The sequence below is a fragment of the Aulostomus chinensis genome, chromosome 15 (genome assembly GCF_037954235.1).
Source record: "Aulostomus chinensis isolate RoL2024-O1b breed Wild chromosome 15, RoL_Achi_v1.0, whole genome shotgun sequence".
NCBI lineage: Eukaryota > Metazoa > Chordata > Actinopteri > Syngnathiformes > Aulostomidae > Aulostomus > Aulostomus chinensis.
Genome location: NC_141334.1, coordinates 14,065,688 through 14,091,056, shown reverse-complemented (window position 1 = coordinate 14,091,056; position 25,369 = coordinate 14,065,688). Strand labels below are relative to the sequence as shown.

The 25,369-nt window shown below is 42.6% G+C and overlaps 1 protein-coding gene across 6 annotated transcripts in view; it reads left to right on the top strand.

The window, feature by feature from the left end:
• Positions 1-288: 288 nt before the first annotated feature.
• The window catches only part of ltbp3 (latent transforming growth factor beta binding protein 3), a 36,886-nt gene continuing 11,805 nt past the window's right edge, over positions 289-25,369 (top strand). Inside the window, exons 1-12 of one of the 6 annotated variants that reach the window (XM_086226922.1) lie at positions 289-891; positions 18,278-18,556; positions 18,654-18,814; positions 18,894-18,999; positions 20,670-20,756; positions 20,867-20,983; positions 21,389-21,544; positions 22,523-22,630; positions 22,706-22,719; positions 22,804-22,867; positions 23,037-23,114; positions 24,237-24,365. In XM_086226922.1, the coding sequence (XP_086083048.1) occupies positions 654-891; positions 18,278-18,556; positions 18,654-18,814; positions 18,894-18,999; positions 20,670-20,756; positions 20,867-20,983; positions 21,389-21,544; positions 22,523-22,630; positions 22,706-22,719; positions 22,804-22,867; positions 23,037-23,114; positions 24,237-24,365 (1,537 nt within the window). In that variant the 5' untranslated portion in view covers positions 289-653. The remainder of the gene's footprint in view (positions 892-18,277; positions 18,557-18,653; positions 18,815-18,893; positions 19,000-20,669; positions 20,757-20,866; positions 20,984-21,388; positions 21,545-22,522; positions 22,631-22,705; positions 22,720-22,803; positions 22,868-23,036; positions 23,115-24,236; positions 24,366-25,369) is intronic. The other 5 variants (XM_086226918.1, XM_086226919.1, XM_086226917.1 and 2 more) reach the window with 5 other exon arrangements.

Sequence of the window (25,369 nt, the reverse complement as noted above, 5' to 3'; positions counted from 1 at the left end):
CCTTGCTGGAGAGTCAGCAATGACTGATATTCTAGTGGTGCATGTGTTCATCACTCAGTCACTGGCTCATATTGTCAGACATCTGAAGCTGCCAGCAAACACAAAGGTGTATGATGTCAGTATAGTCTTTATTTGCAGAGTGACGTGCACAGCTGTGGGGCTGCAGCAGGACTTGTGGAGTGGAGCAGGCAGGAGAAGGGTGGAAAGGAGGGGGTGTTAGGAGGAATAACCAACAAGGAAACCACTCTCAGCTTTGCTCCTGCACCGCCTGCCTGGCATCCAGCCAGGTTCCTCCGGAGAGGGTTGGCTCACCCCTTCTCCTCTCCTCCCTTCTTTCTCTCCCAAACCCACATACGCACTCTCTCAGAAAGCAACAAGCGAGAAGAAGGAAAAGCGACGAAAGCGGGGAGAACTTATAAGAACAAGGGCGACAAGAAACTTCCAAAGATGCCAAACGCTTGGGTTTTGCAGATGGATCACTCAGGAACGCCAGGGAAGTGATTTTGTATTCCTTGAGGAGAAAACACACGGAGGGAGGACGCGCGTATTTTCGCATGAGACGTCCAAACCTGCCTCGGTTAACAAAGCAGGCGTCTCTGAGCTGCTGAGTGAATGTCCCCTGGTGTCCGCGGAGGGCCGTGAAGGATGCCAGGATGCCCCCTCTGATCTCCCATCTGCTTCTCATCTGGCTCAGCGTCCACAGGCTGGTGTGGTGCACGGAGCGCTCCTCCACACGGGAGCGCTTCAAGGTGGTCATCGCTCCTCTCATCTGCAAGCGGATCTGTCTGAAGGGCCAGTGTCAAGATACCTGCGAGCAGGGCAACAACACCACGCTGATCGCGGAGAACGGACAGGCGGCCGACACGCTCATCGGTCAGGGCTTCAGGGTCGGTGAGTGGCGCTGCGAGGCTGCGACAATGCCGGAGCTTTAGCGAGGATCGACTTAGGCCGCTGCCGTTAAATAATAGTGCTGCTCCGACCTCTGGCTTTATGGGCTTCCCCCTCGATCAAGCCTCCGGGGAAGGGAGGGGGGCCCCTTATAAATGGACTGTTTGTAGAGGTATCCGTAAATATCACACTGTGAAAAAAAGTTAAATATTATGACAATTAGGAAACCTTTAACCCTTTTTCCACATTAACCGCATGGTAGTAATGTGTTTTGGAGATTATCCTGGAAAATTGTGAATTGGGGGAAAAGATCACTATGAAACTCCATCAAGTTTAACAAATCGTTATGACCAACCCAAATTGTATTTTGATAACAAACAGGGTTGTAACTAATTACTCTTCTGCGGGTTCTTATGACCATAATCAAAGCGCCGTGTTCAAATACCTTCTTTTACGCATCCAACAATCCAAAGCCTGAAAAACTCTTCATTTTCTGTCATAATAGAACAAAACTTACAAAAAAAAAACTTAACAAAACTGACAACCCTTACAGTTAAAAGTCTTGAATCAGTAAATGCTTGCCATTTTGTTGTGTTGAAAAAACAAAACCCTGAAAAGATCCATAGGTTATCACAAGATTTGATCATCATTAATCTTGCAGCTCGAACAATAATAATAATAAAAAAGCATTTGCGTTATAGGTATTAAGAACTTTTATGAACTTGAACTTTTTGAAATGTACAGTGGACTACAATCGCCACCTGAAATCACAACGAACAAGTTGAATTTAGAAATTGGCTGGTTTATCCCTTGGGGAAAAAAAAAGCATTAAACTACCACCCCCCCCCCCCCCAAAAAAAAAATCTCCTGGGGTTGTTACAAGCTCAACCACGATAATCAAGGATATCAGATTCATAGACATTAGGCCGTGATAATCACCATGAACTGCAGTCCTTTAGCTTTATGTCAAGTGGGTAGAACATTAGGTGAAGTGGGTTTACCCTCCTTTACAACACTGGAAAATCTTCCCATATTACACTTTAATTACTGAGACTCATTACATAGCGCATAAATGTACTCTTAGATCTATGCTTTCCCCCTTGACTCCAGACTGGCATGAGTGCAGCCTTTCTGCTCTGTATCAGATCAGCTGTGGTAAAACCCGGAGCCTTGCAGTCTACATCAACCCAGAACTGGATCTCACTGGTCCTTCTTTTCTCTTAGAAAATAAGATACTCAAGAAGGAAAAAGAGGGCGGCGTTGTTGGGGTTTTTTTTCCGGAATGATCAACATTAATAAAGTTCTAACCTGATAATGGAGTTGATTCAGCAACATCTCTGTGGCGGACGGTGCACTTTTTTTTTTTTTTTTTTGGTCATAAATGATAGTCCAGGATCAGCAAATGTAAAGAAATGACAACTTTGGTTTTCTCTGTTTTCGTGATACAAACACATGAATATGAACCCCATTTTTGTTATGAATCTAATACAAGTGAGTGAGAAATTCAGAGGCGGTGACATCATGACAAAATTTGTTCAACTGATGCTATTCTCAAAAATATCTTTCCAGACTTATGGCTTTATTTATCCGTGAAAGCCAATAAGAAGTCAGCATAAATCACCAGTAAGTGACAAAAGCGATCTTCTTACAGTTGTCGCTCACAATATTTCAGGACAGACAAGTTGTTCACACAGATGTAACATCTCCAGCTGTTCTTTGGTATGTGGCTGGATTTAATCGAGGTCAAGTGAATCCTCTTTGCAGCGACTTGACGATATTCTTTCTTTGTGACAGCATGTGGTGCTGCAGACTCAGAGAGTTGGCCAGACACCAGTCCTCCGCTTTCTCTCCCCTCTTATTTCCTTGTGATGTGTCAGATTTTGGAGCTCCTGTGTCAAATAATTCAGGAGAGGTATTTGAAATTCCTGCAATACCTCACGCTTCTTCACATTTGGTCTGGATGATGAAACTGCTCGGCAGGCACCTGTGTCCTGGATTTCATAGTCAAGAGTATTTGAAAAAAAAAAAAGAAAGAAGATCCTTGTGGAGTTGAATGAGTTTCTGCAGCAGGGGATAGAGCTTTAGGCTTTAGCGTGCCGAGGAGATGTGTGTTGTTCTGTGTGAGGCCTGGAATGTGGTGTGGACAAGTGGAAATTTCTCTCTCCCGTGTTAAAACGGCCATGGCTATAGCAGCAACAATATGAAAACTTTTCCATATTTGTGCGCTTGTGATATTAGCGAGGGGAAGGCCAGAACAAATTATGTCTTTATAGAGAAGTAGAAGTCATTTCTGTCAGTGGATTAAAACCAATACTTGTTTCTTTAAAGATTTTGACGAATGCTTAAATATCGTGAGTGTGACCGAAATTTGGTGGACAGATTACCAAGGAAAAGGTTTCAGCGATGATGTGGATCTTTGTACCAACATACAAATATCATGTTATAATCTGTTAATCTCATTATGATTGTTTACATGATAAAATTGCTGAATCAGGCAAACTCACCCAAAGACAAAAGGCCAGATGCCAGTCAGCAGAAAGTACTTGAATGTACAATATCTGTGGCTTGTCTTAGTCAGCACATTCTGCCGCCCTCTCGCCACCATTTGCAGCACTCCCATCTGAACAGAATTATTAACTCACAAGTTCAACTAAATGGAATCACGGAGCGGCCGTCTGACATCAAAAGGAATCATACGTTTAGATATCAGAGAAGGATGTGCATGCAAGTCTTTTGCAACTTTTACTTTCAAAAATAGGAGTTGTGTAAGCTATGACATAAGCTCAGAAGTGCAGCAGCCACCTAGACATTGGTGAGTGAAGTGGAGAAGAAATGGCAGGAGATATATGTTCTAGCTGAGAGGATAATTCAGGGATCCAAAGCAACGATGCTGAACAAAAAGTCTCCTTCTATGCAGACGACCTCTTGCTTTTCATATTAACTCCAAATGTCTTCCCCCCTCTGCTGCCAGTACTCACCCAGTTCCCAGGATGCAAACTATACTTACACAATGTTGAATGGAGAGTAGGATGCTGCCTGCTTTTCGAAAGCCTTTGGCTCATTATATTCAGTTTTTTGTTCGAAATGAAGGAAAAGTGCCTTAAAATCAGTCCATCCTCAGTCATCCAAACAGCAGCGGTATGGGTGTGAGTCATTTTAGGGCATATCTGTTTAACATTGCAAAAAAAAAGGCATTTTTTCAACTGTGGGTTTTGTTGGTGGAGGTGTGTGCTCTCTGAATGCCTTCACATTTTTTGTTTGTCTGTTTTCAGGATTATATGCTATATTATATTTTTTTTCTTTGGGTTTGGCTTGGGTCTGGTCTTTATGTGCTTGGATGATGTCACATTGCCTTAGCGGAGGTATGTGCTCTCCCAGTGACCCTAGTTTCTGCTTTTATGACTGGGTGGCTTCCTTTGGTCATACTTTAATAACCTAGCTGACTGTCCATCATGATTTCTTGTGGAGTTGAATTCTTTCAAAAACCTTTCTTTTTCAGCACTGCTTAGATCCTCCCTCTTCGCCCAAATAAATCACCTGATAACCGGATTATCAGGCACACTGGGAGCCTAAGCGCTCGGTTCAGAAAACACTTTTTTCTGGTTTCCCATCACAAGCCTTATCCTCCCCAACCATCTCTTCCAACCTCCTTTACTCAATTTGGCATTTCAGGAGCAGCTCAGGAGGGGTATTGAACATTTCAAAGTCTTTTTGTGTTGATAACAGTTTTGCATCATTCGAACAACTTTCTCAAAAGTACAACTTCCCTATTTAGTCTTGTATCTGCAAAACAGGCGCTTCCTCTCCTCTCAGATACCAAACTCCCCTAAGGCGAACGCTGCTGATACCTTTCTTTGTTTACATCCGTGTATTTAATATCCGCTATCTATGGCAAGCTGACAGCGAAGACATGCCCTTCTTGATGAAATTAAAACTGCCTGGGAGCTAGATTTAAACCTTCCCCTAACAGATATTACATGGAATTGGATACTCATGATGGTTAACTCAACATCCCTTTGTGTCCTTTTTGGCCTCGAACAGCTTGAGGTCACGCACCAGGCTCATATGTTCAGATGTGTTTGCTGTCACAAATGTTGAAGAGGCTCCTTAATCCACATGTTTTCCAATGATACTGATACTGGAAGGATGTTTTCCAAACCTCATTCCTAATTTTCACCCAGACACCAACTAGAGATCGCTGGAGAGGATGTAATACGGCTAAATGCCACACACTTGGCTTCTCCTCTCTTTTGGCCAGACACGCCGTACTACCAAGATAGATGGATGTCACTCCGCCCACCCACGCTCAGTGGCTACGGGACATTATGTCCTGTCTAAACCTCAAAAAGTTACACTACTAGTTTGTAATGCAAACAATAGGTTTTAGAAGGTGTGTGGACCTATCCAGAAATATTTCAGAACCCTCAGTGTTCTCTTTTACTCCCTGGTGGTCTCTGTCAGCAGTTGGCAGGCAGCGAAAAGTTTTCACGAACATATTTGCTTTTTTGTTTAGTTGAAGATAAAAGACATCATTGTGGTTGACTTTCCTGTCAAACTTCTTACTTTAGAAAAGTGTAAGAGATGATTGTTTGACCATAGTTGATCGTTGAAAAACTGTTAAAAGTCTTGAAGAAGTTTCAGCCTTCATCCATTCGTCTCCGTTGAACTCAAAGTTGTTTACCAACAGGAGTGAAGAGAATCATAGTTTTCAGATAAAGACTGTATAATTTTCTCTTTGTATTTGGCTGACTGAAGTATCCAACAGCCAACTTGTTTTTTTTCTTGATCCTCAGCACATGAAAGCTTGTAGGGAGGAGAGATGGTGACAAAGTGCTCAGGGAATTTGGGGATTATTGCATAAAAAGATCAGGTACTACCTCCCACCTGACCTCCTCAGAACACCAGGTGTTGTTTTTGTGTACATTTAATATATTTCATGAAGCCAGGCACAGTTTTGTAATATTTCATATATATGTTCAGAGTTATAGGCCCTCAAAGTATGTGGGGGCTGGGTCAAGACTTCATGCTTTTTAGTTTGCTTTCATAACTCCTCTTGCACATGAATATTTCAGGGGTGAAACCGCTCTTGATCTCTGTTTAAAACTGCAACTAAATCAATCCGATATCCACCGCAGGGGTCGTCATCGAAAGCCAAACCTTTGTCTTTGCTCAACATATTTTTCCTTTTTTTAAATAACAATAAATGAACGGGGTATATAACCCTAACGTCCAAGGGTTGTATCATCATGTAGGATAAATAGCTGATCAAAAGGTCATCACATTTTCAGACCAGGCTCATCTGTTTAGTGTAATTCCCTCTGGGACAGAACCATTTTTCTAATAAACACATAATTTACGTACTTTTTGTTCATTTTGAGGATACTGCAGTCAGATGGGGGGGGGGGGTCAAATTGCGTGACTGGTGCTTTGGTTACACATCGACATTGAAAAAACATCAGAATCCCTATGTGTAAACATGCCTTGATTGTTCCTACTGATGAATATTTTTATACTACCAGAATCAGTCTAGATATACACGTATATTTATATTTATATAGCCGGCAGAGAGGAATCTCATCCATCAGCAGCTGCTCAGGCAGGACAGTACAGCCCTCTGAACTTTGCCTCCCTTCTGCAGCATCTCCTCTTTATCAAGATTCCTCTACAATGTCAGGCTTCTCTACAATGTCATCTTTTTCTGTACTAAGAGCACTGGGCCTTTTGTCATGTCCCAGTCTGGGCTTGTCTCCCCAAGAATGGGCATCATGAGAAGTGGATATGACTATTTCTGGATTCCCCATGTGGTTCTGTATTTAAAGTGAAGTGACAGTAGTAGCCATGCGGTTTGTTTTGGTTTTCCCTTGGCACGGGTCAGAGGTCCATGGGAGTCTGAGAAATGAGGACAAGTTAGTTCAAGACACAGCCTCTCTTGCTTTCTCTCTCTCTCGACTTGCCTTCTCGCGAGGAGGTGAGTTTATTTTTCCCTTCAAAGCGCTCTCCTCTGCACCACATATTTCTCTTTATCTTGTGCCAAACTTTGGAAAAAGCAGTCTCACACGGGCAACCAAAAACCTGCAACACTCTGGCTTTGGCCACATGTTGGACAGATCTGAGGGGCAAACCTGGGCATGGCCTTCAGTGCTCACAGTATCTCAAACATAAACACTCGTGTGTGTGTGTGTGTGTGTGTGTGTGTGTGTGTGTGTGTGTGTGTGTGTGTGTGTGCGTGAGGCACATTCATTTGTGGCTTAGTACTTTATTAGATTAAAAGTAATGAAAGCTTCTTTGATGTTATCTACATTTATCATGGGTGTTGCAAGTTTGCTAATACACATGATAATGTTTTGGGATTCTGTCACCCCTACCTGCCTCTGCACGAATGGGAAATGGAGAACATGATGGTGGGGGTGGGGGTGGGGGGGTTGCTGTTTATATTAATCTTCTCACCGATGTTTTGCATGTTAGGACCAGGGCCTGATCCCAGTCCTTATTTCACACCCAAAATAATCTGCTTCCCACCCTCAGACATTCTGTATGGACTCTCAACCAAGCCAGAGGCAACATGGGGAGCCAACCCAGCAGCCCCCTTTAATAGAAGGCCACATAGTCTATCACTGCCCCACCTTGGCACCTGTTTTGTGTCCTTGAAAACAAACTGATCTATGATACATTGAAACAATATGAAACTAAGGCGAGAATCATAATTGCCGAATTAAAAAACTTAGATTTGTCGTTTTCTTTTTTTCTCTGCCGCATTGGAAACATTTCGTTTATGATTTCATTCTGGGAGATTTGCCCCATTGCTTTGTGTGTTTGAAACATTGACCTCTTCACTCTGTTCTTCAGTCTAACAAGAAGTGGGACAGGCCTGACATGTCCGTGAACAAGCAAAACGGAGGTTTAAAGCACAGGGGTGAACTGGGATCAGGCCCATGTTGGACTTGCCGACGCTGAAGCTTGGACCTTCGATTGAAGAATGTGATCAATGAAAATGTCCAAAAACACCGAAAGGGTCTAACGATCAAAAATTGAATCCATGTCATCACATTTTGGGGTAAAAACCAAGCCAGTCAGCTGCACGCGATGGAATCAGCATCACAATGAATAATGTTTGCAAAACAAAGCAACGATTAGTTTCTTTTTGGAACGTCACAAGGCAACAGTATGCATGTGTGTGTTTGGTGTTCAAGAGCAGCGTACTGACCCCAACTCAAACAAACAGCCTTCTTTGCCATCTTTAACACTCTCCTCCCATTTGCTTTGCGAGGGGGAGAATGGGAGCAGTTATTTAAAGCCGCTCAGAGGAATGCGAGCGCGCAGGACTGCACCCACACCGTGCAGGACCCTGTAGCTGTAGTGATTAGCCAGGGTAAACAGAATAACACGGTCGCTGCCAACGCTGCTGCTGCCATGGCCTAAGACCGCGCAGCCTGCAGACATTACCTGCCACGCGCTCAAGTGCTGAGTGTTGAGTATCCCGCAGGGTAGGTATCTGATATAATCTCTGCAGAGCACTGTCAGCACTCTTCTACCTGCCTGCCCTCCTGTGCATATAGCCAACATTTTTAGACAGTCATTATATGACATCATCCTTTTCTTTGCCAAAATCCTGTTTGCCAGAAGGGAGTGACAGGATAATTTTGGATTTATGCCCATCTAAGAACTACGGAAATCATTCCGCATATTTCCATGACATGTGAAAATCACATTGTGCAAAGGAGAGACTGATATAAATTTGGATTGCAAACCGTCTTACTCATACCCATCTGACGATGCTTAGTTACGGTTCTCTTGATGATTCTCATCAACCCGCTGGGGGTGATACATTATAATAGCCGCCAAGGACGATAATCAACTCTGGAAGAGGGCAGTATTAGTATTTGGATAGAAGAGGTCTGAGGTCGCTCAGAGTTTCTGGGAGTCGACAGAGCCCGGCGAGGTCCACGGGGGTTGGAGGAATGCGTACGCGCTCGCAGGTTTGTGCTTTCAAAAGGCCGTGATTATGTCATTTGCTCCCAATGTTTGGCTGAGCTGCAGCAGTCTGACCCACTCCATGCGTCGCTCCTTCTCACTCCGTGTGGTATGTGGTCTCATAATGCCAGGCGAGGGTAGGCCTATTTGGGGACGCGGTTTCCTGCTTTGGAGCTGTTGGTGAGGGGAAGCACGTCATATGATGATAGCCATTCCCCTATTCTCTTTTAAACAGAGGCTCGAGTGGCATCTATATTTACTGTTTATGAGACCCAAGCTTGTTTACTTATAATTTTCTGCAGTCATGGAAAATTACATCGGATCGTATAAAGGAAATTTAAATCCAGTTCACGTAAGGCGAGTATTCAAAAAACATGGATTGGATCATAATTAATCAAATGCCTGCTTGAATGTGAAAGCATCACTTAATACTGAGTTAACACCCGAAACTCGTTGGAGGCTTCAGCAGGTTGTAGCTCATTGTTTGGATTTTTTTTTTCATATAGCACATGGATGGACCATATGGTTTTGTTTCCCTGTTCTCATGTACCCTGTCATATAATACTGTGGGTAGCCAGCTCTAGCAAACAAGTTCAAAAAGTTTATGTCTAGCAAAAAAAAAAAAAGAAAAAAAAAAAAAGGCAAAGGGCGAAGACCAGCAAGCGGCTTGTAAAGAAAGTTACAAGCCAACTTTATACTTTTGGGCAAAGAGTTGGCGGAGGGCACATCAGAACTTAAAGTAACCAGCTCATACCTGATTAGGTTGTCCTATCCTTTATTTATATGGCTCTCCTCAACCTGTGGTAGCCATAAATAGCAGTGGAGGCTCTGTTGATATGTGATAGTACAGCAAAATGTAGGAAAATCTATAGGAGAGAATGTCGGATGTCCTTCGTGTTTGAAACAGACAGCGAGACATGTGTCAAGCCATGTGTGTCACTGTTATTTTAATTCAATAGACTATTTGTCAGTTATCTCTGGAGGAAAAAAAATAGTGGTCCATTCTTTCCTTTGCTACTTCATTTCTTCCTTCATGAGCTGAAGCTGTCAGGAATGTTGGCGAGGAGGAAGGTGGACTGGGACTGATGAACATCATGATTTATTTTCAAAACAACAAAAGAAATGCAATCCAAAACTCCAGGAGTAAAACCACAAACTACTCTAAAAAAGGGATTACTAATGAAGTTCAAATCACAGAGAGACAAAGCAGCCAAGTCATTGCAAAACACACCAGACAAACTCTGACAAGACACACACACACACACACACACACACACACACACACACACACACACACACACACACACAAAAAAAACAAGAAAGAGTGCTGATAATCCACATCTCGACTGCCACAGAAGCATCTCATAGCTCTCAGTCTTTCTTCTGCGGCTACATTAAAAACGCAACTGTTCACAGAGCAGCTGCTGCAACACTACTATTCTTCCCCCGTGATCAATGAAAACTGTGTGAGAGCAGCTCGGAGTGTGTACAAGCTGTGGAAATCCAAATCCAGGTCTGCTATATTTAAGCGAGGTGCTGTGCGGTCCTTTTCACAAATAAATGGCTCATAAAGTGTTTATATAATTAAACTAAAAGGAGACAGGAAATGAGACTTGAGCGTGGCAGTTTGGGTTTGAGTGTTTCTATAATTATAATATCTGTCATATTTATACTGTTTCCTGAAGGCATTTATTTTGGTGTGACCTCGAGCGTGAGGCCAAGAAACGCATCCGTGCTCTCAATTCAGGTGTGTTAACCACAAGTAGAGGACATCACCTCTGTCTGACATACAAGAGTGGCTTTTATTCTTACGTTAACAAGGTAACAGCACAAAAGCCGCCGTTGCTGTGAATATGCACAGATATTTACCGCGCTGGTGCCTGAGTGTGGATTTGCGCTGAAGCATTTTTCAATCTTGATCCGATTCAAACCGATTTTAAAAGTCCAATCTAATTCTCACACACACCTACAGGCTACACACGGCCACAAACACAAAATGGCATGTTACTGTCTCGTTATTGATGCTGTTGTTGTTGATCCAAATAAATTGCTTCTAAATGACTAAAGCTATGGAATCTGATCTCTGATCTGTGAATAAATCCAGCTGATCTGGGAATATCCAACATTCTCGATCACATCCCAAGTTTAGCAAGTCTTCTTTGATGGTACGCAAAGTGGTAAACGATGTTGCCTCATTCAGCCGCTAAAGGTTGAGCAAACCGCTACGCAGGGTGCCAACCTACTCATCAGACGCAAGTAGGGGTTCAGCATTTTGCTCTAGGATCAAATCAGGGATCCTTTGCCTACCAGGCAGCCACTCTACCTCTGAACCACATATACAGTACGTGCTTGTGGAAACATACTGGGTTTGTGTAGGTCTTTTGACCCATTCAGGACTCAAATGCTTTATAACATCACCTCACATTCACTGTTGCAGTGGGAGCTGCCATGAGAGTCACTGGCCTGTTAATCAGGAGCGACCCCGGTTAATTTTATTGCTTTGACACATGGCAAAGAGGAGCCAAAGGGAGAAAAAAAACACCAACCTAAAAATTAGTGGATGACCTGCTCTCCTATGAGCCACAACCACCCACGTGTATTATTATGATAATGACGAATGAGTTCCTCTGCAATTTTATGGTGAATTCCTTTCGTCTACGTCTGCACAGCGAATCACACTGACAGTATAACAATAAGAAAACATCACCAGTGGAAACACAATTTGGGTATGTAGTACCACAATGTGTATCTGTGTGAGCTGGCATGACTAGAAATGATCACATGCTGACCAAAGTTGAAGTAGCGTCCATTTTTAAATCTGAGTGGGTAGATCCAGACTGGGCTGTGTGTCGAGACTGAATCACAGAGAAAGTGACTCAAAGTTAGCATCTTCAGTAATTCCTGTGTCTGATTCTTGCAGACTTGGAACATTCCCATATGTAAATTGTTCTGGAATATGTTTGCGTTGACAGGAAGCAGCAGATCAGGCCATCGTCGCATCTGTATATGGCTGGAGTCGATGTGTGCTATAGCTTCTCAGTTAGTTCGGAGCTTTTGAACTGTGGTTTGTAAGCTGTAATTTGTTGTTTTTGTGCTGGGAGGGTGCGGCTGCGACTGAAAGGACGCCGCGATGGGAGGGGGCTGATGATGCGTCATCTCCAGACAGACAGACAGAAGTGAGTGGGTGGGTGGTCACAGGGCACTCAGAGGGCAAACTTTCCTCTCTTTGTCTGTCTTGCTTTCTTGTGAGTGTATATTTGTTTCCATGTACATACATGGTTTCTTTTTTGAGTGTGTCCTGTGAGTTGCTCTTAGCATGCTTACTTACCACTTAAGGAATGTACAGTATGTTTTCCCTTAAAAGAAGGGGGAAAAAAATCATCTTGGAATCACAAAATCCTTCTAAACGTCACATTGCATGTTTTTCTGAAGTCTCTTGACCTCTTCTTGCTTCATTCTCTTACTTTCCCAGGCACATACTTATGCGATAGAGCAAAATCCTCATTGTGTTCTGCAATGTTCTGCAGATATCACGATGACTTTGTAGTGGTTTATTATCACTAAGTTTGTGAGGTGGTTTATATCTGTTTGCATTTCTAGAACTGAGAGAAGAACTTTGCCAAACTCTAGTTAGCCCAAGTTTTGATTTATCACCCTTAAACTAAGACTAAGCGGAAGTCACGTTTTACGGTGAGCTGACGGAGTTTTCTCTCATGTGTCACGTGGAGCCTTTTGGGCTTAAAGACTTTTCCTCATTTTTCCATCTCTTTCTTCTACTCACTTCAGTTCACACTCATGGTGAGAGCATGTGGGAAAATTATATGTTTCCTCACTGTTTTGGAACATACCTGCAAGCTGCATTACAGTATTAAATTAAATTTCAGAGTCCTGACAGCTCAGGATCAAGTCAGCTTCATAAATGAAACCGCATAGATCATAAAAATACATCTAGTTACATCAAATTAAGTTATTTCATGACTTCTATTGGCCGTAGAGGCAAGTCTTTAGTCACCTTTAAATGAGATCGTGGAGTATTCTCAACTGCTTTCATTATTTGACAAGGCCATGTGGAAAATAAGGATCATGACAGCATAATTGCCTCGTATCCACAAGTCCCACCCCCACCTTTAAGCCAGCCAGACAACCCTGTTCGTGCCTCACATTCACTCAGACCACCAAATAACTCCGAGTTGCATTTGATTTTTAATAATACACCACCTCTCAGGAATGTGTTAGATCCATAAAGACAAAGGTGTTTTACAAACCGATGGTTGCCTTTAGAGATCAAGGGTGAGGATCATAAATTCCACTAATTAAACTCAGAGGTGATGATTTAAAGGGAAAGTCCTCTGGAAAATAAAATTATGAACCGAATACTTTATTCTCTTTTCTGTATATAATGTTGTGCAGGCGCTTAACCACAGCCGCTCTGCAGGAGAGACGTACACCCTCCAGTTCATAGCACTCACTCACACACACGCACACACACACGAACAGCCATTCACCTACAAAATCTGCAGAAACCATTATCCCATGCATCACCAGTATGGCTCGAATTGAAATAAGGAGGCAGATGTGAAGCAGAGTAGTCACAGTGTTATTATAACACAAATGATTCAGTCCTCCTGGAGCCCTGGAGACAAAGAAAAAGCTAAATTAAAAACACAATCCAATCATCAACATAATAAAATAAAGGCATGAAGTGCAGTTGTAACACCACCTGCTTTTCAGAGCTTTCGTCTGGTGGTGTGTGAAGCTGTCATGAAATCAGAAACCTTCCTTCCCCCTGACTAAGGATGACTGTAGCTGACAACTCTGAAGTGACGGATTTACCAGAATATTTTCATTACACGCCAAAGAAGCAGTTTTTAGACTTGACTGGTGATAAGAATTAAAGGCTAGATCAGGTTGGAGAAATGTGGAAACTAAAGAAGGACACCATTTCCACTGTGAAAGTTTGTTTTCTTAAGGAAGAGGCTTCACAACATTGCATCAACTATTGAACTCTGTAATCCTGCCAGAGTCAAGACTCTGCTCATGAAACTAAAGACCTATTTCTTTTCTCTCATGTCCATCCAAAACCCTCGAGCCCTTTTCCAGCCAACTCACTCTCTATCTCTTCCAGAATGACCTGCTGGACCCTCTTCAATCCCGTGTCATGGCTGCTCTTTCTACTGAGACAGCTCTCCTTGCTGTCACACTGCCAGGCCTTCAACCCCCTCCCCTCCCCTGCCCTTGTCATTGGCAAATATCTGTTCCTTATGAGGGGATATAGTAGCATAATGACACCCTGAGCAGAGAATGAAGTCACTCTCCCTCTGCGTTGGTTAAAGTGACACTTCACCAAAGGACTGTTGTGCCTTTCAAGTACTCACAAATAGATGTCTCGAACTCACAAAGACATTTTTCCCCTCCTGGATCACTTCTTTGTGACTCCAGAAGACAGAAAAAGCCAGGCACATATATTTAGCTTCAAGCTAATGGCGACTGGCATCCATGCCTTCTCTGTACAGACTCATGCTCAATAACGCACAAACACTTTGACCTGAGCTAATAAAAAGCATGTGGATGTGTGGAGAAAAACCCGGACGTTTAAGTTTGTTTTTAAGTCAGGTCAAAGTGTGGATTACTGAGCATGTGGCTGGATGAAAATAGATGTAAATTATACTGGATGATGCACTTGAGAGTTTATAGATGAACATTTTTGGACAGTTTTGTTGTTATAAGCCATCAGTCGCCATTAGCTTCAAGCTAAATATACGTAGTTGGCTCTTTCTACGTTCTTTAGTCAAAAAGAGATGAAGGAGGGAAATGTCTTTGTGAGCTCAAAGCATCTATTTGTGAGAACTTAAAGGCAAAATACATCTGGGCTGAATAATCAGCTTGAATCTGAGTTTTGCTGTTGTTTGTTTTGATAGCCTCTCAGGCTGCACGCGCATGCAGCGCATGGCAGCGCATGGCAGCGCATGCAGTGCATGGCAGCGCATGGCAGCGCATGCAGCGCATGGCAGCGCATGCATGATATAGTAAGAGGGCAGTCTGCAGCATAGTCTGAAATATTTCCATGAAAATCATTTAAGTCTTAAACCCTAAGCATATTTTATTTCATGATTAAATTGCAGGACACCTTTCCAGCTAATTATTTTATTCATCATATTTTGGTCACCCAGCAGATCAAAATAAATAATGTTTAGCTTAGCTTGTCACATTTCTTCGTTGGGGGTCTGGTTTGGATTCACAGTGAGCCATGACTGTCTCGGGAATCCGAGCAATTTAAAAAAAAAAAAATTGTATTGAGATATTGCTTTGATTTAACCATTTTTCCACTGCCAGCGTTCCAAGTCTGTTCTGCTGTCTGTGTGAGTCCGTCCTTCTTTGGTTTGGGGATTCCCCATAAAAGTTGATGATTCGCATCGTCTGTCCGAAACTCTCGAGATTCTGCCGAGATTTTTCAAGTTGAGAACGTCTCTCCATCAGATTTGCCATCATTTCATTTCACCTTGTCCTGTTGAACATCCTCAAAGAATGAGGACTAACAACTTGTATTTATACAGTATATGTGCTGCTTTCAGCAGTTTCCACATCAGCTTCAACCTCCTCCAAATAGACACCGAGTCAAATCTTTCACGCAGCAGCCTTTTATTGATTTTTATGGGGAAACAAACACAACAACAAACAGTCGCGCCATTGTATCGAGTCAGGTGCAACCCTACTTTGGATTAGTCCAGTCATACTTAGGGTCAAAGGCACTTTGCGCACTAAAAAAAATGTAGGCGTTAAACAGGTCTGAGTGAGAGCAGACAATGAAGGTATCTACAGTACCAGCAGCTCATGGTTTAGATATGGAAATCTTGAAAGGCAACAATAGTCATAAGAAGGGACTTGAATTTCCTCAAAGAGTCAGATTTTTAGTTGTAAGCAAATCCAGTTTTCTCAAAAGCTTCTTATTTCTGACAAATACAGATCCTCCATCGAGAAGTGCAAAGAAAAACGGTCAAAATCAAATTTTAACGTCCAATTGAGGAGAAAGAGGCCGGACAAAGAAGAGATTTAATCTTGTGTTTTCCTTTCCTCGGAGGTGGCATCAGGCCAGGCTTCTTTCAACATCAAATGATCTCATTCACATCACCCCCCCCCCCCCCAAGAAATATTAGCCAAAAGCTGGAATATGATTCCCTCATCTTCCTTTGTTTTTCCTAAGTGTGGCATCGACTGTGCTGCCTCAGAGTCATTCACATACCTTCACCACCAGACAGGGCCTCAGCCTAGACTTTCCCCGAGTCGTCTCTTCGGTCTCTGTGGGTTTAGATTGCGTAATCACTTTTGGAGAGAACTTCTTTCTAACTTACTGTGTCTGCAATCCTAATTTTCAACCCCCGCATCTTTCCCAGTTTCCTCTCAGTCTAAATCCAGTGCTGCCTGAGACAAAATCTGAATCTTGGAAACTGGAGCTCAGAGGAAGTCTGATAAAGTTTCATTCAATGCTGCTACTGCACCTACTATTTCCTGTCATGCTGAAGCTTTCCAGCTTCGTACTGCATGTTGCTGCCTGTGCACAGTCAGAGAGGTTAAATGACTACCGACACATAGATGGGAGAAGGTTGCCTCTGAAGTATCCAGCTTGAACATTTTTACTCAAGGTTAACATTCATTGAGGGCCTTTAATATTTTTGCCTGACTTTCACTATGTGAGGATGTCCCTGCTGTGTTAAAAGTGATCTGGTCCCATAATTACGCCAGAGTCCAGACTCTCTGGCAGTCACCCGCCTAATTACTTCCATGTGGGTACACTTGGCTCAGCAACACAAAGAGATATCCCCTCCCCTCCTCTCCATGATTTCCATGTCTAAACTCTATTCTGATTTTTTTTTTTTTTTGTGCTTGAATGTTTTGCAGTATTTCAACAGCTTTCGGTATTACAAATGGATAGAAGAAAGCGTGTTCAATTCATTTAATTTCAATCGCGTTACTTTTGCGCAACCCTGAAAATCGAATAAAGCACAAGTAAAAGATGTAGAGTTAATATTTGCAAGACGATGCTAGTTTTCAATGTGCCTGCCTTGACCATGTTTCACAGTTTTTTTTTCCTATTGTAAAGTGTATTTGAGTTTCTTTAAAAACACTCACCAAATAAAAAGCATTATTATTTTTTAACGTAGGTCATAAGTAAAATAATGTTTGCACTAGCGCACAAGGCTTTAATTAGCAACAACAACAGCTAGCTTTGAGTGCTCCCACAGTGTAAGAATGTACACTAGAGAGAAGACCTATATAATCTAGCAGTTAGTATTAAAATGTATTAATGTTTACGCATAGAATCAGGGGAAATAACTTAACTGCAATATATTAGAGTAGGACATACGTGATACTCTGAAACCAAGTTAATTACCAGATACTTTGTTTTAGTGCGGCGGTATTTCCAATGAGCAGAACCCTTATGCATAACATTCAATTAACTTTAATCAGTTATGAATTCGGTGTAAAACGTAAATGTAGGTGTTTTGCTATTTAGCTTTGCTATTGTTAGCATCTTCAGTCACAGTCATGTATCGGAGATGAATTGTCTCGCAGGTTATTGATTATTGCTGGATAGAATGCTCATCTTATGAATTGCTCTGATTGCTTATTGCAACACAGGGTTGCATCAGGATCATTTGATATTTGGTGACTGTAGTGATAAAGATCAATCGGTTGTTGCACCTCTAACCACTGGTACTAATCCATACCTGTACTTTGTGGAATGTATCATATTCATGAAACCCTTACAAGTGGAGCATTAACTTTCATGCTGATCCATGACCAGTGCTTTACCCCCTACAATGCACTTACGTTGAAAAATGCCAACTTGAACGTTACCTCACCAGTTGTCATCATCGTAGCACTGCTAGTATTTGTCTGCCCCCGGAGTCATTACCGGCCTTCAGCCGTCCCCACACCGCTGCTTTGCTTCTATTGTGGGAATTTCAAAAACAATTGGACTTAAAATAAATGTAATAGGCGACCCAGTGGACCAGCGGTGAATACAGTCTATGACATGAAGCTCTCTGCAGCCAGCAGGGTTCCCATAGCTGTTGAGATCCTTCCCATATGTCAGAATAAAGCTGTTAAACAGATCGTTGACTTCACCTGCTTTTCTGCTCAGACTGGCTGCAGGGACCTGTTAGTCCGTCAAGCTGACGTGAGTTTTACAGCAAGAAAATTTTACAATGCGCAGGCTTTTACTGTCGAACTTGTCTTCAATATTTATCTTCAATAATATTAAATAATAAAGTTGTTGATTTCTCTTAAATATGCAAAGTTTAGTTTATTACACATTTGTATCTCATGTTCCTCTTCTCTTTAATAGCTGTGAACTTCTGACCTCTGGACATCTCTGCACGTCTCGGTACGACAACTCTCCCTCTGTCTGTTTCTGCAGTTGTGTGTCCCCTGACGTGCATGAACGGAGGAGTGTGCAGCTCAAGGAAACACTGCCTCTGCCCGCCCGGCTTCACGGGACGACAATGCCAGTTTCCACTCCAGCAGACACAGCAAGCTCAGGCAGCACGAGGCAACAAGCAGCCTGTCTACCCCGTATCATTGAAGCCTGATGGCCAGAAACTAGTGGAACAAACAGGCGTGGGACGTACCCAGCTGAGTCAAACACACTCTATTATCACCATACCGTTTTCACAAGCGGGGCATCGCTCATCAGAAGGTATCTGTCTGTTATTCAGAGAACAGTATGTCCAACTTGTGATACATTTAATCCAACCACCTTCTCTCTCTTTCTCTGTCTCTCTCTCTGTCCTCAGTGCAGATTAACGTACGTGTTCACCACACGCCGGATACCTCTGTTGTCATTCAACCTCTCGACCAGTCAGATGACAAACCAGCTCACAAACCTCCCCGGCCTCTCCCCCCGCGTCACAAACCGAAAGGGCGGTGCTTTCAGGAGACCACACCAAAGCAAGCCGTGAGTTCAGTCATGTGTGACGCAGTGATGGATGCTGGATGTCATGTCATTTTCACATTTTTCTGTCTTACTGCTTCAGTGCAACAGCACGCCACTTCCTGTTCTGACCAATCAGGAGGATTGCTGTGGCAGCGTGGGGAATTCATGGGGACAGAACAAGTGTTATCAGTGCCCCAAACTACCAAGTGAGTTTCAGTGTATTCTGTATTTTTTTTTCTTCAAAATACAGAATATATTAGGACCTGCAGGTGCAAGAAATCTCTCATAGATTTACATCTTCATCATGTGTGTTCCTGACAAGAAATTGTCCTTCATTGTGCCAAAAATGTCAAGCATTCCCAATAAGTCGTACCACCCGCCTTATAAAATTATGGGGCTGAATTAAAACAATCACCTTATACCTCTATAAAAATGTTTGCATGTGCATTGAAGTTAGTGGTAGGGGTGGGAAGGGAGTGTGTGAAAGGTTGGGAAGAAGAAAACGGAAGAAATTACGGGAATTACACGCAGACAGTGAGACAGAAGAGGAGAATGTGGAAAATAACCCTCTACTTAAGCATGTTCCTATGGGCCTGCCCAGTGTGGGACTGTCATCACATTGCTGAAGATTGAAATTCAAGAAAATCTTGGCTCCTCACAATTTTCCACTCCGCTATTATTCCAGCTTTCAGCTCTGAGTCACACAATACGACCTTTGACAGAACCTGATACTGTACGTCTGGTTAGTCTTCAGATAACTGGATTCCTGCCTGTAGAATTGTCTGTCTTGTTACATTCACATCCATTTAAAAACCTGTTTTGTTAACGATGATGGCAAAAGTAAGCAGTGATGCTGCTTCTCTCTCTTTTTTTAATGGTTTGCAATGTTTGTCCAGCCTTCCCACAGCTCCCAAATATTCTTCATGTCTTTTCTCCCTGGTGGAAGGTAGAATAGTGTTTGACGTTCAGGGCTCATTTAGGGTAGGAACAAGCCTGATGCAGTATGAGTTCAAACCTCATAAAAGACTTTAGAGACAAGCTACTCTTCTTCAAAGGTCTCGTAAAAACTATCATTAGAGTAGAAAAAGCAAAGAAAGAAGAAAAGAAAATCCTTAAGGAGGTTGTTCAGTCATAAAATCTGGCCAAAAAGTTAACTCGGCTCCGACAGCTGCAGTTGTTTCAAGCATCGTTGTTAAAAATACAGCACTGACTCTAAATGTGACTTAATCATTTTCATACGGAAACTACAATTTTTTCATTTTTATACATCTTTTTATGCACAGGTTAAACAAGGGATGTGTTAATCAGTTGGTCTGAGGTACCAGTAGTTGCGTTTTTAACTTAAGGCAGAGAATGATCGAGGTCTCCCCCTTCGCTCCCAGTTTTTATCTGAAGATTAGCTAATCATCTCCTGGCTCCAGCTTCTTCCTTTGGAGCCAGACACAGTGCGTTTGTCAGTGAACTCTTGGCAAGAAAGAAAGAAAGAAAGAAAGAAGCAGATTTCACAGTTCCTGCACTTGACATCATGCAGGCCTCAGCACCTCGACACTGTGCCTGCCCTGAATGGTCACTCAGAGATGAGGACAAACGTACCATCCAACTGTGTCTTTCTTGTGCGTGTCTTACTGCAAAGGAACATTATAAAAGAGCATTTAAGATAAAGGGGTCTTTTCTGGGATTGAGATATGATGTAACTGCGTGAAGAATGTAAAGAAACCTCGGGAGGGGATCCAACTCTAACTCAGTCTAATGTCAGCACATATCAGCAGTGGCTGCACGAAATGGGTGTGATCGTGGGATTGTCTGCTACCCCTTCTCACTCCGGGCCATAAACCCCAATATCCCCCCCTCCACTTTGTTTCTTCTACCACCACAGATGCATCAGTCAAGCAAACCATAGTGGAGGATTATGGTTCGACCTGCCCGCAGGGCTATAAAAGATTCAACAGCACTCACTGTCAAGGTAACACACACTTTCTAGTGTTTGTGCGATCACTGATAGTGAGATCCCATTATTTGCAGTGTATCAAAATAGCATTTTCATGTTTTGCACCCCATCCCCTGACCTTGAAGATATCAACGAGTGCTCCATGCAGGGTGTCTGTCAGAATGGAGACTGTCTGAACACTCTGGGCAGCTTCAAATGTTCCTGTAAGGCCGGCTGGGTGCTGGAAAGGAATCGATGTGTTGGTGAGTAAAGCCACTTTTCCACTGGCCAGAAAAACCTACTAACATCTGGCTTTTCTCTGCAGCGAGAAAGAGTTTAATCAACACTCAATGACCTGTAGTAGACAGGGGTGTTTATCGGCTACAATTTACATCGATGTCAACGCAAAAGAAGAGGGATGAACACTGTACTTTTGTTGGTAACAATTTGAACCTGTCTTTGTAACAGCAGCAATCTACCGTCTCAGGTGTGTTTGGGATGTTGTTACACAGTAGGAAAAAAAAATCAACTCGATCAGGGTCAGTAAGCTTTTCAGTAGGAAAAGAGTATTTACGGCCTTTCTGTGTTTGGAATGAATGGCCTTTCATTCCACTCTCACAGTCTCACTAGATGATTCCCAAATGAAACCCTGTTCTCTCCTCTGTCAGAGTCTCCCGCTGAACTGGCGCAGTGCTTCCTGTTGGTGTCTGAGGGCAGAGGCTGCGAGCACGCGCTGCCCACCCACCTCACCCAGGAGATGTGCTGCTGCACGGTGGGAAAAGCCTGGGGTCATAACTGTGAAAGATGTCCACAAGTGGGCACAGGTGAGTGGACGGAGACGTATGGCAATTGTGTCTGACACCGTAATGAAAAGGTGTCTAATATGCAGCAGAAGCGTCGTTACGACTGTAGCTGAGATATTTGCCTTCTGGACCCAAACACGGACTATGATCCAAAGGGAGAAAGTCTGAGAGAATTTATGGTCCAGACTTGGACCTGGATGGATTCACGGTTGGCTAACAGGTGGGAATCCAGGCTTTTTGTGGTTTTAGTCCAAACAAAGAGCAGGTGAACAGGGGGAGCAGGCAGGTGTCAGAAATGGGTTAGAACAGCAGATCATAGACCGAAATACCTTCAGATGCAGGGGGACGTAGCCACACCCCCGCCCCCGAACAGACATGCGACGCCAGGGAGGGAGTGTAAACAGAAACAGCGATAGTGAGAAGTCTCATTCTGACACCTCGAGGGAAAACAACAGTTTAAACACCGGTGGGAGTTACACAGCCGTCCGGGGAAAAGCTGAGTGCACAGTGGTGTGAGCTCGCATATTTCTGAAAACAAAAAGATAATTTTCCTTTATGTTTTATATATTTGTGGCGATTATTCTAGGACAGTATTTGATATAGTTGCTCACTTTTCTGGTCCTGCTCAGCTACTTTAACCTTAATGAACCCCAATTAACCGTAATAGCAACACTGTTTACAATATAAGATAATTGACCTTTTTTGTTTAAGAGTGAAGTTTGTGTCTCTTGGATTAAACGTGCATGTGCACTGTAACGGAGCAAATTCCCTTCCTCCTTCCCATAGGTTTATTTTTTTTATACGTTCACTTCATGACGTGAGTTTTTGATTATATGTAATCATTATGTAGGTTATCTTGCATTAATTTTAGATGTCAGGAAGTAACCTGTGCCAGTTGTGAAGATTGACCAAAATATGTAATTGCGGCTGGTTGCGTTTAGTTTGTAAGATTTCTTACCAATTAAAATCAAGCTAAAATGAAACTGCTCTCATCCACAGTGGCCTTCAGTAAGATTTGCCCTGCTGGAAAAGGCTATTTATTCCAAAATATAAGAGAATATGTGGCCTTCCCTCCAATGATCTTCCCCCACAAACCTGAGAAGGAGGGTGAGTCCTCAAGTACATTCTAACATTTGTGACATCTTGGCACTCGTAGTAACCGTCTGTCTGTTTTCTTTTCAGAAACGAAGCGCCCAGTAAGTGTTTTTCATCTTTTAATGCAGATTTTATGGCCGGGTACTTTTTTACCTCTTTGTGTTCTGATTGTCTCTTTCAACCAGCAGAGGCCACCAGAGACGACTCTGCAGCCGGCTCTCACCAGCACCCACAGCCTTCGTGTGCCTGGTAAAGCCCCCTGTTCACTCACATTCACACTCCATTACTCTAGTGGTACAATATCAAGTCCAAACGTATTTGCTGAAACAACAACAAAAAAGACAAACGTATCAATCCAACATATCCTAATCCCTTTTTTTTGTTGACATTTCTTCACTTCATTTTTTTGGTCGTACAGTTGTTAAACCCACACCTCCGACAATCATCAGAATGACCCCGGGCAATGATCCCTTCGAAACACAGACCAAAGTCTCGCGTGAGTTCCCTGCCAACCTCAAAAACGTCTCGCCTACATTAACCTTAAGTAGAGTTCCTTCTCTGAAGGCTGGTTCATGTTTCATGCTCTTCAAAAGCAGCTCTCTCCAGATTCTCTGCTAAGAGAGAATCTTGTGGTGAATGTTGACTTGATTATGACTGAAGAATCATTCAAGCTGTGGGAGAGCAAAACAATCCATGTTGCTCACAAACAGAAACAAATCCAGTTCGATGCTTTTTGTGTGTCACAAGAACTGAACCAATAAACATGAACCAGCCACAAGAACACGCTGTCTGATGAGCATGCTCTTTAATGCTGCTCCTCTAGCATCTTGTGTGCGTTACCAGCCACTTTATTAGGTACACCTGTTGGATGCCAATACATCATCAGCCTTGCTTGCAGCAAAAACTGTGAGGTGATTTCACTCATATTGAACTGAGAGAAAAGAGAATGGAAACTATCCATAGAGTGGAGGCTTTTCTGTTCTCATCAGAGTTGAGAAAAGAATGATCTGACCGCTTCGGGCTGATAGAAAGGCAATAATAACCTTTTTTTATATCAGAGATGGGTAGAAGAGAATCTTAGATACCACAAATCTGCGGCTACGGTGAGAACCGGCTGACCCGCATGCGAAAATGAAGGATTATTTTTGGTCTGACGATTGTCAATTTCACAGTGGAGGGCAACAACATTAAAAAAAAAAAATCATTAAAACTGCGGGACATTATGGGCTCCTTAAGTACCTCCTTCAGTTTAGCATCATTTAAACCCCACTGTCTGCATGTGCAGCTTCTTCTAGTTACGTTACTGTCATGTCACAAAGGCCATGTCATCTCAGACTGGATTCTTGAACTCAAATGGCCCCGACACTCCCCATAGTTCTAGTCCTAATAGCTCCTGTGGGGTATGGAGTCCTATCATGAAGAAGCTGCCCAGAAATCCACAGCTTCTGTGTGATGCTAACATGATAGGATGGACCACAGGTAGTTTTAGAATTAAGATAGTTCTGAAGGCAAAAGGGGGTCCAACCCAGGTGTACCTAATAAAAATTGCCGGTGGGTGTATGTGCATGTATAAATAAGATGCTGGTCCACTAGAATGTTGTGTGTTCCATCCCTGAAGCAGAGACAGATGAATGTAGGCTAAGTGGGAACATTTGTGGTCATGGAGAATGTGAGAACAGCCTGAACGGCCACATCTGTCACTGTCACCCTGGCTACCATCTCAACCCGCAGAGGAACATCTGTGAGGGTAAGAGACAATGGTAGTAGAGGTGCGGGAATGGGAATAGCGCCTCGACATATACCTGCATGTCCCCTGGCAAACACTTTGCCTATCGTAGTGATGCTGCATGCAAATGTACAGCTTAAAAACTGTACCTACTATGATTCTTCAACATTAAAAATGTATTGTTTTACTTTTTTGAATCCTGAATCCAAAAAAGATAAAGATTTGAACATATGCCTGCGCTTAGTCTGATTAAAACAGGTGACTTTGATAATGCAGTTCATAGGATTCATAAATAAAGTGCCTGCGTGGAGCAGCCTCATATCCTGTACAGTTATGACTCGCTACAAACACAGGAACCCTGCAGGTTTGGATGTTTACGACAACATAAATCTATAATAAATGTTTCTGGCTTCAATTCGCCGCCTCACCATCTGCGTCATCATTTTTCTCCCGTTTTCTCCAACAATTTTTATACGCATGAGGTTTTCTTCCATCAAATGGTTTTCTTTTATAGCTTGTCATATTGATATGACTTTAAAGGATTTAGATTTAATGACACAGTTAGACTGTAGTTGTAGTTGTAGTTAGATTGCAACCGTTCACCATCCTGGCCTACAGTACAATTCGCATATTAATTTAAAGTCTGGTGGGCAATCCGTATTAATCAAAACGTAATGAGAGATTTGTTTAGATTTGATTTCGAAAACTTCTCACAACACAGCTTGAGCTCGCACAGACACAGTTAGAAAATGAAACACACTTTAATTTCCATGCAGATCCACCATTTCTTCCCTTTCACCATTACTTTTCTTATATTGGTGCCAAAAACACTTAAGTACTCCTAAATCTTGGTTGAAGCGGTTATAAAAACATTGTTATGAGTTATAGATAGCACCTGAATAGTACACAGTACTCCTTTAAAGGCACATTTGCAAATAAAACATAAACTGCCAGGATAATTCATCATTAAAGTCAATGTTTTGGCTTCAATATACTTTATTATTTGCAGTATTAAAGCGTTTTTC